At 47.5% G+C, this 12,254-nt stretch overlaps 2 protein-coding genes across 2 annotated transcripts; one reads left to right on the top strand and one right to left on the bottom strand.

Moving 5' to 3' along the window:
• Positions 1-493: 493 nt before the first annotated feature.
• JOSD1 (Josephin domain containing 1) lies at positions 494-7,559 on the top strand. Its single transcript, XM_080363654.1, is given in 5 exon segments — positions 494-657; positions 660-939; positions 5,215-5,343; positions 5,461-5,655; positions 7,070-7,559. Coding segments are annotated over 5 exon segments (840 nt in total). The 5' UTR covers positions 494-521; the 3' UTR covers positions 7,170-7,559.
• Positions 7,560-9,651: 2,092 nt separating this feature from the next.
• Positions 9,652-12,080, bottom strand: TOMM22 (translocase of outer mitochondrial membrane 22). The gene is made up of 4 exons (XM_080345019.1): positions 11,960-12,080; positions 11,740-11,858; positions 10,841-10,958; positions 9,652-10,377 (listed from the first exon to the last, which is right to left on the bottom strand). The coding sequence occupies exons 1-4, from the start codon at positions 12,062-12,064 to the stop codon at positions 10,303-10,305; spliced, it is 417 nt and encodes a 138-aa protein (XP_080201145.1). The 5' UTR covers positions 12,065-12,080; the 3' UTR covers positions 9,652-10,302.
• Positions 12,081-12,254: the final 174 nt, after the last annotated feature.

The raw sequence follows: 12,254 nt of genomic DNA, 5'->3' as shown, positions 1-12,254 counted from the left end.
CCCGGGGCGGTGGGGAGTGCGAGGCCTTGGGGCTGGTCCCGCCCACTGCCTGCCCTCCTCTCGTCCCCACGGGCTTGGTGCCGCCCCTTCTCCTCGCTAACGGAGATTTCCCTTTGTCGGCGTGCAGGGTGACTTGTGAGGAAATTGCCTTCCCCGGAGCCTGGACCTGTGTGTTTTTGTGGCCTAGCAAAGGGCAGTTTCCTTTCTCGAACTGTTGGCATCTTCATGCCTGGATTCAGGCATTCCCAAAGAAATGGGAGAATGCAGCTGATAAGTCCTTAACCACCCTGTGCTCCCACAAGCAGCACCAAAAGCTATCTTCTTCTCCACTCTGGCACCTTGGGAGCGGGCCTCTCTGTTACCTGCTCTGGGTACATTTTTAGTGGCACTACAGACCAAAGGAGATGGAAGAAAAGGAGCGATGTGATAAATTCCATTTGGTACCTTGAGACTAAGGGGATTCGTATCTTTTGACTTTATTATTATTTTTTTTTCTGTGGGGCCTGGGAGTGCTACATTTTATGGGGTATGGGAGGAGGGAAGAAAAATATTTTACAGATCTTTATGTGGTTTTTAAAACCAGCAATCAGAGGCAATTACTGAATAAACTGAAGCACAAGAGGAGGGTTTGTGAGCTGGAAGCAGCGCTAGACTGCAAAAGAAAGGGACAGTGGGTCGCTGTTGTGACTGTGGAGGAAGAAACTTCAGCCTCCTTCATTTCTCACCACCTACTCTCCATCCACCCTGCGAGAAAATGAGTTGCATGCCATGGAAAGGTGACAAGACCAAATCGGAACCACCAGAGCCACCTCAGCCACCACCACTACATATTTACCATGAGAAGCAGCGTAGGGAGCTGTGTGCCCTGCATGCCCTCAACAATGTCTTCCAGGACAGCAATGCCTTCACTAGGGAAACCCTGCAGGAGATTTTCCAGAGGTAGGATATGCTCTGCACTGGTGTTAGTGTCCCCTTGTCCTCTGTTGCTCAGAGGAATTTTCAGATCATATTTGGGGGGGAAGATTAGAGCAAAGAAAGGGTTCAGAGTATGCCACTGCTTTGAACTGAGTGTAGCTGCTTTTTGAAAATTCTTCCTTTTTTTTCCCCTCCATGCAGAAATTCTCCTTGTTACTTAAACTGTTCTAGCTGCCGATTTTGTGTCCAAGGGCTTTATTGCAGATGCTGTCATGTGGTTGGACTGCTGTCTTCTCCCTCACCAACCTTAATGCATCATCTACCCATTTTCCCTATTTTTTGCCCCTGTCTCATTGATGTTAATAGCAGGTTTTGGGACTGGCTTGAGAGAGGGAAGGCAGCAGGAGTAACAAATGGGTCATCATAAAAACTTACTGATTTATTACTGCAACACTTCCAAGTTTGTTTGAAATTAGGAGCTTTGCCAAGTGAGTGATTCCTTATTCAAGTGGTTAAATGAAATTCTTCAAATATTACGGATTTTTTTCAATACAGTGAGACCCTGTGTAGTCTCAAACTGGAGTTAATTTCAGTAGCTAGATCCCCATTTTCTGTGGTATTGCTAAGTGTTTCACAGCAGCTTCAGATAATTAATAAGTGGTTTTGAGTTTTACTGTGTTAAATGTAAATTATTAATGTGGCCTATACAATAGCTTCTATTTTTCTCACTATTTTGATGTTTTGTGGAAATTGTTCTGTGTGCGTGCCTTTGAAAATTCTGGTGAGCTTTCATCAATGAAGCTAAGCAGTCAAATAGGAAAAGGAGTCTCCTCAGATACTCAGTCTGTGCATGTTGTACTCATTGCAAAGGTTACACTTGAATAGCCCTTACCAGCAGTTGACAACATCTTGTGTTTCTAACAGGTAGAAAATCGCACTTCATGACAGCGGTTCTCAGGTACAGTTGTACAAGGCAGTCGCGGTGCCCTGTGCTGAGGAGCAGGGAACCGTGTGCCTGTTGCTGCTGTCTTGAAATTTGGCAGATTTATGGAACTGGTGCTTGACTCATCAAACACCTGCCTGTCTTCCTTTGGCAAAAGAAATGTGGTGATGGACAACAGCAAATATAAGATTGAAATGCTATTTTTAATAGCATTGTAAACAAAACTCCTGTTGGAGAAGTGGAGCTGGCCTGTGGCAGGCTCAGGTCACTCTTTGTCCCATGCAAAGACGCTGTCGTTTTGTTCTAGAGCAGCAGTTGTCAGAATCTCAGTCACAGATGGATTGCTATTGGCCTGAAGCAAACAAAGGCAGTTCATGTGGTAGGAGGAGTGTGATGATCTAATTAATTGGCGTTTTGTGAGGGAGAATTAGTGTGCAGCATGAAATTTCTTAGAAAGAGCTGGGATGCTAATCTTGTTGGACCTCTTGCCCTCGAAGGGAGAATTTGTCTTTGATTGCAGTCTAGTATTGTTCCACCCTAATATTTGGATCACGATACACAGATTGATTCAGCCCCATGGTAGTATGGAAATAATGTGGAAGTTCCTCTCAGAAATGGATGAGCTATTGGCTTTGCATTAGAATTGCCATTACCTTTGTACCCTTGTTGGATTGCTACTCATGTCCAGCTCTTTGACTTGCCTTTAAGAAGTGTGGATTTAGTTGCCCTTCACACGTCACTTTTCAGTTTGTTTTTCTTGTGTCTAGTCATGTTGTGTGTGTTGATGACTCTGATAAAGGACTGATGAATATTTTTTTAATAAGCTACCAAAATGTGGTGAGGTGTGATTTTTAAACGTGATGTTGACAAGGTAACAAAATCACAAATAAGCTTAAACTTTCTCTAGCTTTTACTATGTCCCTTGAAGAATGATTGAACCGTGTTATTTAACCATTAATTTCTCTTTTGCTGCGTCCCATTGCCAGTGTAGTCAGATGGTTATAATCTCAAGTGTATCCCAAAACTTGGTCCAGGCTTCTCTCTGATTTTGTAGTCCTTCCTCTTGTCTTCCCTCTAGCACAAGAAATATCTTTTGCTGTTCCTCTGGCTTTCATTGCAGGAAGAAAGATTGCATGTACCAAATGTTGCATGGAGATACAAACAAAATCTCTTCGCTTCACTGGAGCCTGTGTATTGAGACCTGATTAGGAAAGACAGCTGCGTACAGGAATCTTGGAGCCTGTTGTGTTAAGACAACATGTTGATAAAAGTTTCTAACTTAGAAAGCTTGGAGGATTATTACCTGCATTTTTGTCCAGCTTTGTTGATCTTCCTCAGATTAGTGTCTAGATAAAACACAAACAAAAACCCACCACCACTTTGCGGGGGGCAGCTTAGTTCCTTGTATAATCAGAATCCTTCAGCTGTGGACCCTATTTAGGTGTGTGTGTAGGGATGTTGAGGCAATTCTTGGTTAAAGTTTGCTGATGAGTACCGCTCTATTTGAGTGTGTCATAGCTCCTGATCTCTAAGTCTCATTTCTGGGGCTCTGAAAGTTACGGGAAGGAACAAAGATAAATGTGTTTGTTCGGCTCTCAGATAAGCTTGTGGCTGGAAAAATGGTGCCACCAGAGGTGCTTGTGCAACCCAAAGGGCTTTTTTAATTTGGGGGATTTTCTAGCTCACTGGCATTCACAATAGGTTGATGCAATGATTTTGAGGAATTAGTTGTAGCCAAGTGATCTTGATTTATGAAGGTGGTGGAAGAGCTGTGACAAGCTACAGTAGCATCTCTGTGATTAGTAAAGTACAGTAGAGCTTTAGAGACTGGAAACCATGGTTCTCTGAAAATGTCACTGCCTGGCTAAGAAATGCCCAGTGGTGGCTATTAATAGCTTCTCCTATTACCACGTTGTTTCAGACTCTTCTCCCTTCTGTAGTTAAGTCACTTCCCAGGCGGTTCTTCTGCAGTCTGCTCCACTGCAAAAAAACTCCCAGCTGATGCAAGAAGCTCCCTGTCTATAGCCTCTCTAGCCTTGCTTGGTGTGAAATTCCCTACTCAATCCACTGCTTTCTTCTTCTTGTCAGATGCGTTATGTTGTCAGGGGAGGAATGCAGCAGGGTTGAGGGATTTTCACTAAAAGAAATATGCATGCAGAACTTGCACTGTGAAAAGTGAACTTGCACTTGCAAGTGAAAAATGTGCAGAAACATCATGAGTTTTGGGAAGGGAATTGACATGAGGGAAAAGTAGGTGAAACCTGGGTGTTCAGATGATATGAAATGTCGGAACCTTGTGCCAGCAGAGCTAATGGAGTCCTTACCAATTAAAAGAGCAACTCATCACAACAGAATATATCTCGGGCTTGTCTTTCTTTAGTTTGGCACGAGAACCTTGCTGTTCTCTGCTCCCAGTGTTCCCCTGTGCTTGCTCTGCCAGCTGTTGAAGCCCGTCTGTCACCTTCGTACTAATTCACCCCCTTGTCGTTTCCCCTCCTTACAATTTTTTTTTTTTTTTGGGGGGGGGAAGACATAAAGCCTAAAAGTGTCTAACTGTTTTGTTTTGGTTTAGGGTGGGGTTTTTTTTCCCCCCCTCTATGTTTTATACCTTGCATTCATTATCTACATTTGTGCAAAGGCTGTCTCATATTTCTGTGTGTAATGTGATGGAGCATGATTTTGGATTTTTAGATGCTATAGTAATGCAAGTGATGTCTAGGCAAGGGTATAGGTTGAAGCTGAAAAGATTAATTTCCAACATGGTTAGCTGTTTAGTTACCTACAGCAACAGATATTTTTTATCATACAACAACAGCAATACTTTAGAAAGCTCCCAAACCCAAATATCTTCACAGCTTTGTTATCTGAATATTTTTTTTCATTTATAAGTGGCGGGGGGTGAGGGAGAGCAACTTTTTCCACAGCGAACCTGTTCCGCCTCTTGTTATCTCACCCAGTCTTCAAGACTGGTGTTGAATGTTAAACTCATGAAATAGTGATAGCTGTTGTTCTAAATGGCAAACTGGCATTTACTCCAATCATGAACTGAGGAAAAAAATAATTGAAACATCCTTCAGAAGTACCAGTTCCAGGAAGGGGAAAAGAGCTTGCTGCTTTGCAGTTTCTTTCACATCAAAGCTAGGATCTTTAGAGGTTTTGTATGTCAGAGTTATTGTTAATGTGTTATTTAGCTCTCTCTGCCCCTTTGTTGAGTGGTGAGGGGGAACAGGGTAGTTTGTGTTTAAACACAAAAGCCCTGAAAGCGGGCTTCAGGTTATACAGTGAGTAGCCCCTTCCAGCTGTGGTATGTAAGTTCAGCCAACACCTGCTACGACAGTCTCCCATTCTGTTTGCAGGCTGTCTCCCAACACCATGGTGACGCCCCACAAGAAGAGCATGTTGGGAAACGGAAACTATGATGTGAACGTGATCATGGCAGCGCTTCAGACCAAAGGCTATGAGGCAGTTTGGTGGGACAAGCGCAGGTACTGAGGGGTCACGTAATTCTGGAAGTGGCCACTGTTTGTAAAAGCAGGAAAGATATTAACTTAAAGTACCAGAATATCATCTTATCACTGTCTTGGTTTTTTGCGTTCTTTCAGGGATGTTAACGTCATTGCCCTGTCCAACGTGATGGGCTTCATCATGAATCTGCCATCCAGCCTCTGCTGGGGCCCTTTGAAGCTCCCCCTCAAGCGACAGCACTGGATCTGCGTCCGGGAGGTGGGAGGCACCTACTACAACCTTGACTCCAAACTCAAGGTGCCCGAGTGGATTGGGGGTGAAAGTGAGCTCAGGTAGGACTTCTTGTACTCTGTTCCCCCTCTAATCCTTTCCTGTTAGAAGTGGGGAAGCTGTCTGTGAACAGTTATCAGTGGAAACATTTCGGGGTGATCTTCAGTAGCAAAGATTTGAAAGTAATGAGGCTCTTGTGCCTCCACTTAGATTTATACTCTGTTTATGCGAAGCTAGGAAGATGCTTTCAGCAGTGGTGGTCTCTGTGAGCTCAGGAGAGCCTTTGTCTCTCAGTGGTGGGCTCTGTCACTAGTGATGAGATACAGGCCAAGTCTGGTATCAGTGGGTGACACCTGCAATGAGATGTGCTCGTTGCTCTTACCCTCTCCTCAAACCTGAGAATATCAGCCTTCCTCTGCCTCTTTAGTAACCACCTGGGTGTATGTTCCCAAGAGAGAGCTTTCCAGACCAGAAGTGTAGCCGTATCCCTGACAACAGTGAAAGCTGCTTGCTGGGAGTCACCTGCCCATGTAAGCACGTGCTGTACTTCTGGCTTGACTCCCCTCCCATCTTTAATCTTAACATGAGATGGTTTGTGTAATTACTTTGATCATAAAGTCTCACCTGCTTTTACTTGCCATTCATCTTCCATTCCATCCTGTTCTAAAGCCCACAGGCAGCTTTGCTGCCTCAGCCAGACTTGTTCTGAGGCAGGGATTGCACATGAGCAGTATTTGCAGAGCTTACCAAGCCATTAAAGTCTTGGGAAAGTGAATGCCAGCCTTTTCTGAACTTCTGGAGTAAAGTAACATGGTTCTGGAACTGCTGTGCAGAGCTTCTGGTGGATTTTATCCTGGGTGTGCTGTTCTTCAGCAATAAATAAGGGCTTCATATATAGGGAATTTTGGAATCGAGGCCGAAAGATATCAGCGAAAACATCGATTTGACTGTCACAGTTATTGGAGAAAATCCAGGTTTGGTATTAGAAAAAGCTTACGGGCAGAAAAGGGCTGCAGAACCTTGTCAAATGACCAGGTGGTACACTGCTGCTGTGGCCTGTGAGAAGGACGTTGAAGTGATGGGGCAGGGGGGTTCCCACTAGTATTCTGGATTTGTTTGAATTATTTTAAAATACAGTGGCATTCTTGATCTCAGATCTGAAGAAACTGAACTTGGTTTTAATTCTATTTTTACCACCTTGGAAAATTGGAAAGTGATATCTAAATAGGCCTCTCTGCTGAAGTTAAAGTCATGCTTATCTGATTCTGCCATAACTTATTGTGTAGAGGTGCGTTGGATCTCATGGGGCAAGTTTAACATTAGGGTGGGTTTTTATTGTCAGAGAATAACTTTAGACAATGTGTGGGGATTTCCTCCCCATTTCTTGTCACGTTTGCATAGTTAGTTGCATTTAGTTGTTGTAGAAGACAACATTCTGCATTCAGTAGTGCTTGTTTCTGTGTCTCTTTCTGACAGGAAATTTTTGAAACACCAGCTGAGAGGAAAGAACTGTGAACTCCTGCTGGTGGTGCCAGAGGAGGTGGAAGCACATCAGAGCTGGAGAGCTGACGTGTGACCCGGACTGACTCTGTCCTCCCACTACAGCTCTTCCCCTTTACTGAACTCCCGACGTCCTGAAACCTGGATAATGGGTGCCCCAACTCTTCTCCTCTGGAATTTCCTTTGTTAGGCTCTTCTCTTCCTTCCTTGGTGCAATAGGGCAACGGTGTAAGACATTGGGGGTGGCAGGTGGGGAAGAACTGAGGGCAGAGTGGAGGAAACTGGAAGCCAATCACTCTAATTGCAAAGGCAGATGAGCTGCATGCCCTTTAGCTATTCCGCTCTTTAAAACTGAGCTCTGGGGTGAGGGTGTCTGGAAGCCTTTGGCCTCCCTTTCCCCATGTCACTCAAGGCCATGTGTGGTGTGATGCTGCTCCCTTGGGGGCTGAGCACACTGCCACCTCCTCACAAGTCTCTCCTTCCAAAACAAGGTGTTGTGAAGATGTTTGCAATTCCTGAGGGTCTCTCGGGATCCTCTCAAACACTAGGAATGGTACGGTGCTCACCACGCCCCTCTGCTTCTTAGGGATGGTTTGTGCCAGGAATTGGAAAACAATAATAAGTGTCATCTCACAAGAAATTCTTCAGGTAGCTAGAGGGTTCTTCTGCAGTGTCTCAGGCACTGTGTCTGTGGTGAGTGGTTGTTGGGCATCATGAGCATCACTAAGGCGACACGGAAACAGCGAGCACAGGCTAATTGAGAAGTATTGAGTTTCTGGACTGGAAAGAGGCCATAGTCTGCTTGAGTTTCTTTGTGCTACATTGTTCGTGGTTGGGGTTTTTTTTATATATTTCTTTTTGTCTTGTTTTTCTTTTTTAATATCTATTTTGGTTTTCTACATGGCCACCCAATAGTTTAGAGGCTGCTTGGAGAAAAGAATAAAACTAGAGGGGTTTTGAGAGGAATTAATTCGCTTTTATTTTCCTCTTTCCAGAGGTCCAGCCCAGTCAGGAATGTCATGCAAAATATCCCAGAAAGAAGTAAAGTTACAAAGCAAAAATCGGCTGAGGTGGGAAGCCTTTATAATAGTCAGGTTTTGCCCTTTTTGTAGTTGCTGGCTGATAATGTGGGAGATGCAGAGGGTCCACCAGAACTTTTGGGTGTTAAGAGACCCTGGCCTGGTAGCTGAACCAACCTCTCTTTAGTGGTGGCCGACAAACATTCCGTTAGTGGACTAATTGCTTCTTCCTTCCATGGGGAAGGGTGACTAGATATGGAGATGCTAAGAGGAATCCCCACCGGCTGTTCCCCAGTCACCTGGACGAGCTGTAGCTTGGTCACGCCTTCTGCAGCAGGAGGGGGAAATGCTGAATTTGGGACAGACTTCGTTGTGTTTAACTCTTCCTGCCGTTTGCTTCCACGCTCGATGCATGGGATGTCTCAGTTAAACAGTGATCTCTGGGATGTGATGGAGCTTGAAGGTCCTGCTCCATCACGCAGGCAGGTCTCACTTCTGGTGTGCGAGCTTGCAAAAAGAGGGGTTATAACTACCTTTTCTCAGTCGTTTTTTCTTGAGAGCTCCACAAAGCACGAGTGGGTGCCTGAAGCTGAGACACCCCCATGCTTGCACCTTCAGAACAGAGGCCATGGGGCAGCAGGTGGACAATGTTCGCTGGCCCCTGGGCATCTGGCCAGCATCATTTTGCAGTCCTTTGAGCACAGCCTCCCGCAGTCAAGGGCAAATGGCTCTTAACATTTTAAAGACCCAACATTTCTATAAAAAGGTCCTATTTCATAACACATTCCACTGACCAATACCAGCTGGCAGAGTTTTTAAACACTTTACAGGCAGGATGTGCAGACGTCCTGCTCATGACTTGAAGCCATTTCTTCAAGAGGGGGAAAAAAAGTAAATCTCAACAGCAATGTTTTCTATGCTGATTAAAAGTCGCACTTTGGAGAAACCCTGTTTGCATGGAAACTGCAAGCCAATGGATCAGTGCACAATATGCAAAGATGCTTTAAAATATTTTGGGGCTACTTTCCTTGTATGTCAGCACCTTTCCTGTGGGGGGGAACAGTGTGATCCAGCTGCTCAGGTAAAGGGAAGGTGTGTGCTCACACCCCCACAGGAGGTGAGGCTGTTGGGCCCAAGAGGGTGGGCGAGCTGGTCCAGTCCCACCGCTTGGGAGTGGGAAAGCTTGTGTTTGTTTTCTTGCTTGTTTGGTTTTGTTAGAGCCTTGTCTTGGGTTTGTTTACAGAGATGTATTTTGTTTAACCAAATATTAAAAATAGAATTAAAAAAAAAAGTTTCCATATAAATGTCCTATCACTTCTGTATGTTCAACTGAATTGTTCTGTAACAAAGTATGTAAAGGAAGAATAAATTTTTTTCTTTGGTTATAAAAGTGCAGCCTTTCTGAGAGTCAAGAACCTTGAATGTTGGTTGCTTGTCCTTCCCTTTCCCCCAACTGCCAGACCATGCAGGAAACCAAAAGGTCTCTTGCCTGCAAAGAAAAAGAACTGAGCCTCCCTAAAGCACGTCTATTAAAACCACACTGCTCAGGTTGGATTTATTTAATATTCAATACAAAAAAATATGCAGCTGATATCTGAAATTCTACTTTATGAGGATCAGCATGGATGTGATCGTCTTGCACCTGGCCCGCTGCTCCTTCGGTGCTCACATGCACACGAAGATGCTGTGACAGTATTTTTGCAGATGTGTCTTCCTGGAGAGTGTTTTTGGTGGGGTGCAGCTCCCTGCACCCCCCCCTTCCTCCACTTTGCCTGCTGGGAAAGCAGCTCCTGTCACCGGTGTCCTCAGGTCCCCAATCAGCCAGGAAGGATTGGGTTTGTTTGACTGTCACCATTCAAAGCCTGACCTGTGCCCCAGGGTGGTTTTGTGGGGGGCAAGGAGTCCAGGAGAGGATCTCCCCCAGTTTGAGTCTGTAACTGGTTATGGTGTGCTGAGCAAATAAAAGGAAAGACTCACAGCTTCTACAGGGGGAGGATGCAGACAGGAGCTGTCATCAGGTCCAGAGAGGGGGCTTTCCCCCCAAGTTATGAACAGGTCAATGTCCCAAAGGAGAACCGAAACCAAAAACAAACCAGAAAAAAAAAATGCCCTGACCCAACAAATCAACAGTTCGATATCATAATCTCAAGGTCTTCCCACATGATACAAATCCAACGCAGCTTCTACAAGTTAGATTTTCCCAGAGAGCGGCGGCAGGGCCCCCGGCATTCCCCCCGAGAGCCCCGTGTTGGGTCCAAGGAGGATCTGGAAGGAAAACAGTTGGGTGAGGGACTGCGAGGACACGGGGTGGCTGCCCTCCCCAACGCGGCACCCCAGGGACCGGGCACGTCACACACCCAGCCAGGTACCGGCACTGTTCTACAGCGTCGGTTCTTCACTCAACCACTCCAAACACAAAGGGGGCAGATCCAGACAGTGCTGCATTGGGCCCACATGCACTCTTTGCTGCGCATTTCAGCCCAGTGAAAGCCGGGTCACATTTGCCTGAGTTTACCACCAGCCTGTTACTGAGAATCAACAATATCATACCATTGGAAAATCCAACCATAGCATCTGGCAGGATGAAGGAGGCCACCATGTACAACAAACTGGACCCTCTGGTTCCTATTCCCTAAGCTCTTTCCACAGATGGTCACCACAAAGAGTTGTGGGCACCCCGAGCCGACTCTAAAGGCTGAGGGAAAGGACTGGGGTGCTCCCGCCTCACCTGTCGCTGCTGCAGCTGCTGCTGTTGCTCCATTTGCAGTTTTTCGGTTTCAAAGACAACAGGAAGAACCAGAATCATGAAGGAAGTGGTCCCAATCCACAGAGCTGCCCTGGAGAATCTAGAGAAGAAAAAGCACATCAGGAATAAGAATTGGCTCCTCACCTGCTTCCTGCAGGCACCAGATTCCTCCTGGGTTTCCTTTCTGCACCCCACACAAAAGTCTTCCCCAGTTCCACCTGCGAGGTGACCCATCCACAGCAGCTTATAGAATAGAATCATTTCAGTTGGAAGAGACCCTCAGTATTACTGAGTCCAACCATAACCTAACCTAACACTAAGCCATGTCCCTAAGAACCTCATCTAAATGCCTTTTAAACACCTCCAGGGATGGTGACTCCACCACTTTGCTAGGCAGCCTGTTCCAATGCCTGACAACCCTTTCCATAAAGATTTTTTTCCTAATACCCAATCTAAACCTCCCCTGGTGCAACTTGGGGCCATTTCCTCTCATCCCATCACTTGCTACTTGGGAGAAGAGACCAATACCCTCCATGCTACAACCTCCTTTCAGGTAGCTGTAGACAGCAATAAGGTCTCCCCTCAGCCTCCTTTTCTCGAGGCTGAACAGCCGCAGTTCCCTCAGCTGCTCCTCATCAGACTTGTGCTCCAGACCCCTCACCAGCTTCACTGCCCTTCTCTGAACTCTCCCCAGCACCGCAATGTCTTCCCCCCGCGCTCCCCACCCGGCTCTGCCCCCGCGGCCGTGCACTCCCCGCCCGGCCCGCACTGCACCACCAACGGCCGAAGCCGCCGCGGGAGCCGCCCCGCCTCCCCCGGGCCCCGCTCCAGAGGGCCTCCCGCCCGCAGCCGGGCCCCGCGCCCGGCCCGCCGCTCCTCACCTGTACATCTTCTGCGCTACCGTCAGCGACAGCTCGAAGGTGGCTCCGGCCGCCGAGCGGACGCTCTCGGGGAACATCTCGGTCAGCCCCCACAGCCGCTCCGCCAGCGTCTCGTCCAGCTGCAGGGACACGGCCGCGTCAGGCCCGCCCGCCCGCCGGGGTCACCCCGACCGCCCGGCCTGCCAGGCCCGCCCCGGCCCGCCGCCTGCCGCTCCGCTACCTCCTCGTCGTCGTCCTCCTCCAGCTCGTCCTCCAGCTCCTCGGCGCCCCCCGAGCCGCCCCTGGGCAGCAGCTCCTCCGGAGACAGGGACGCAGCGGCAGCCATCACCACCACACACGGACGGAGAGACAGCGGAAGCGGAAAGGCGGCCGGAGCGCCGCCGGAAGCGGAGCGGTGCTCCCGCTGCCCTGGCTCGGGAGGAGGCAGCGGCCCCTGGCGGCCGGGAGGAGCGCCGGCCGCCTGTCTCCACTTGGGCTCCCCACGCCACCTCGGGTCCCTTCCCGCCCCCGTATCT

This window comes from Nesoenas mayeri (genome assembly GCF_963082525.1).
Source record: "Nesoenas mayeri genome assembly, chromosome: 1".
Classification (NCBI taxonomy): domain Eukaryota; kingdom Metazoa; phylum Chordata; class Aves; order Columbiformes; family Columbidae; genus Nesoenas; species Nesoenas mayeri.
This window is presented reverse-complemented; position numbering and strand designations above follow the sequence as displayed.

Coding starts and splice junctions, on each gene's coding strand:
- TOMM22 (XM_080345019.1), bottom strand. CDS start 12,064: ATGGCTGCCGCTGCGTCCCTGTCTCCGGAGGAGCTGCTGCCCAGGGGC. Junction 11,859..11,959: donor AGGAGGACGACGACGAGGAG/GTAGCGGAGCGG, acceptor GTGTCCCTGCAG/CTGGACGAGACGCTGGCGGA. Junction 10,959..11,739: donor GTAGCGCAGAAGATGTACAG/GTGAGGAGCGGC, acceptor TTTCTTCTCTAG/ATTCTCCAGGGCAGCTCTGT.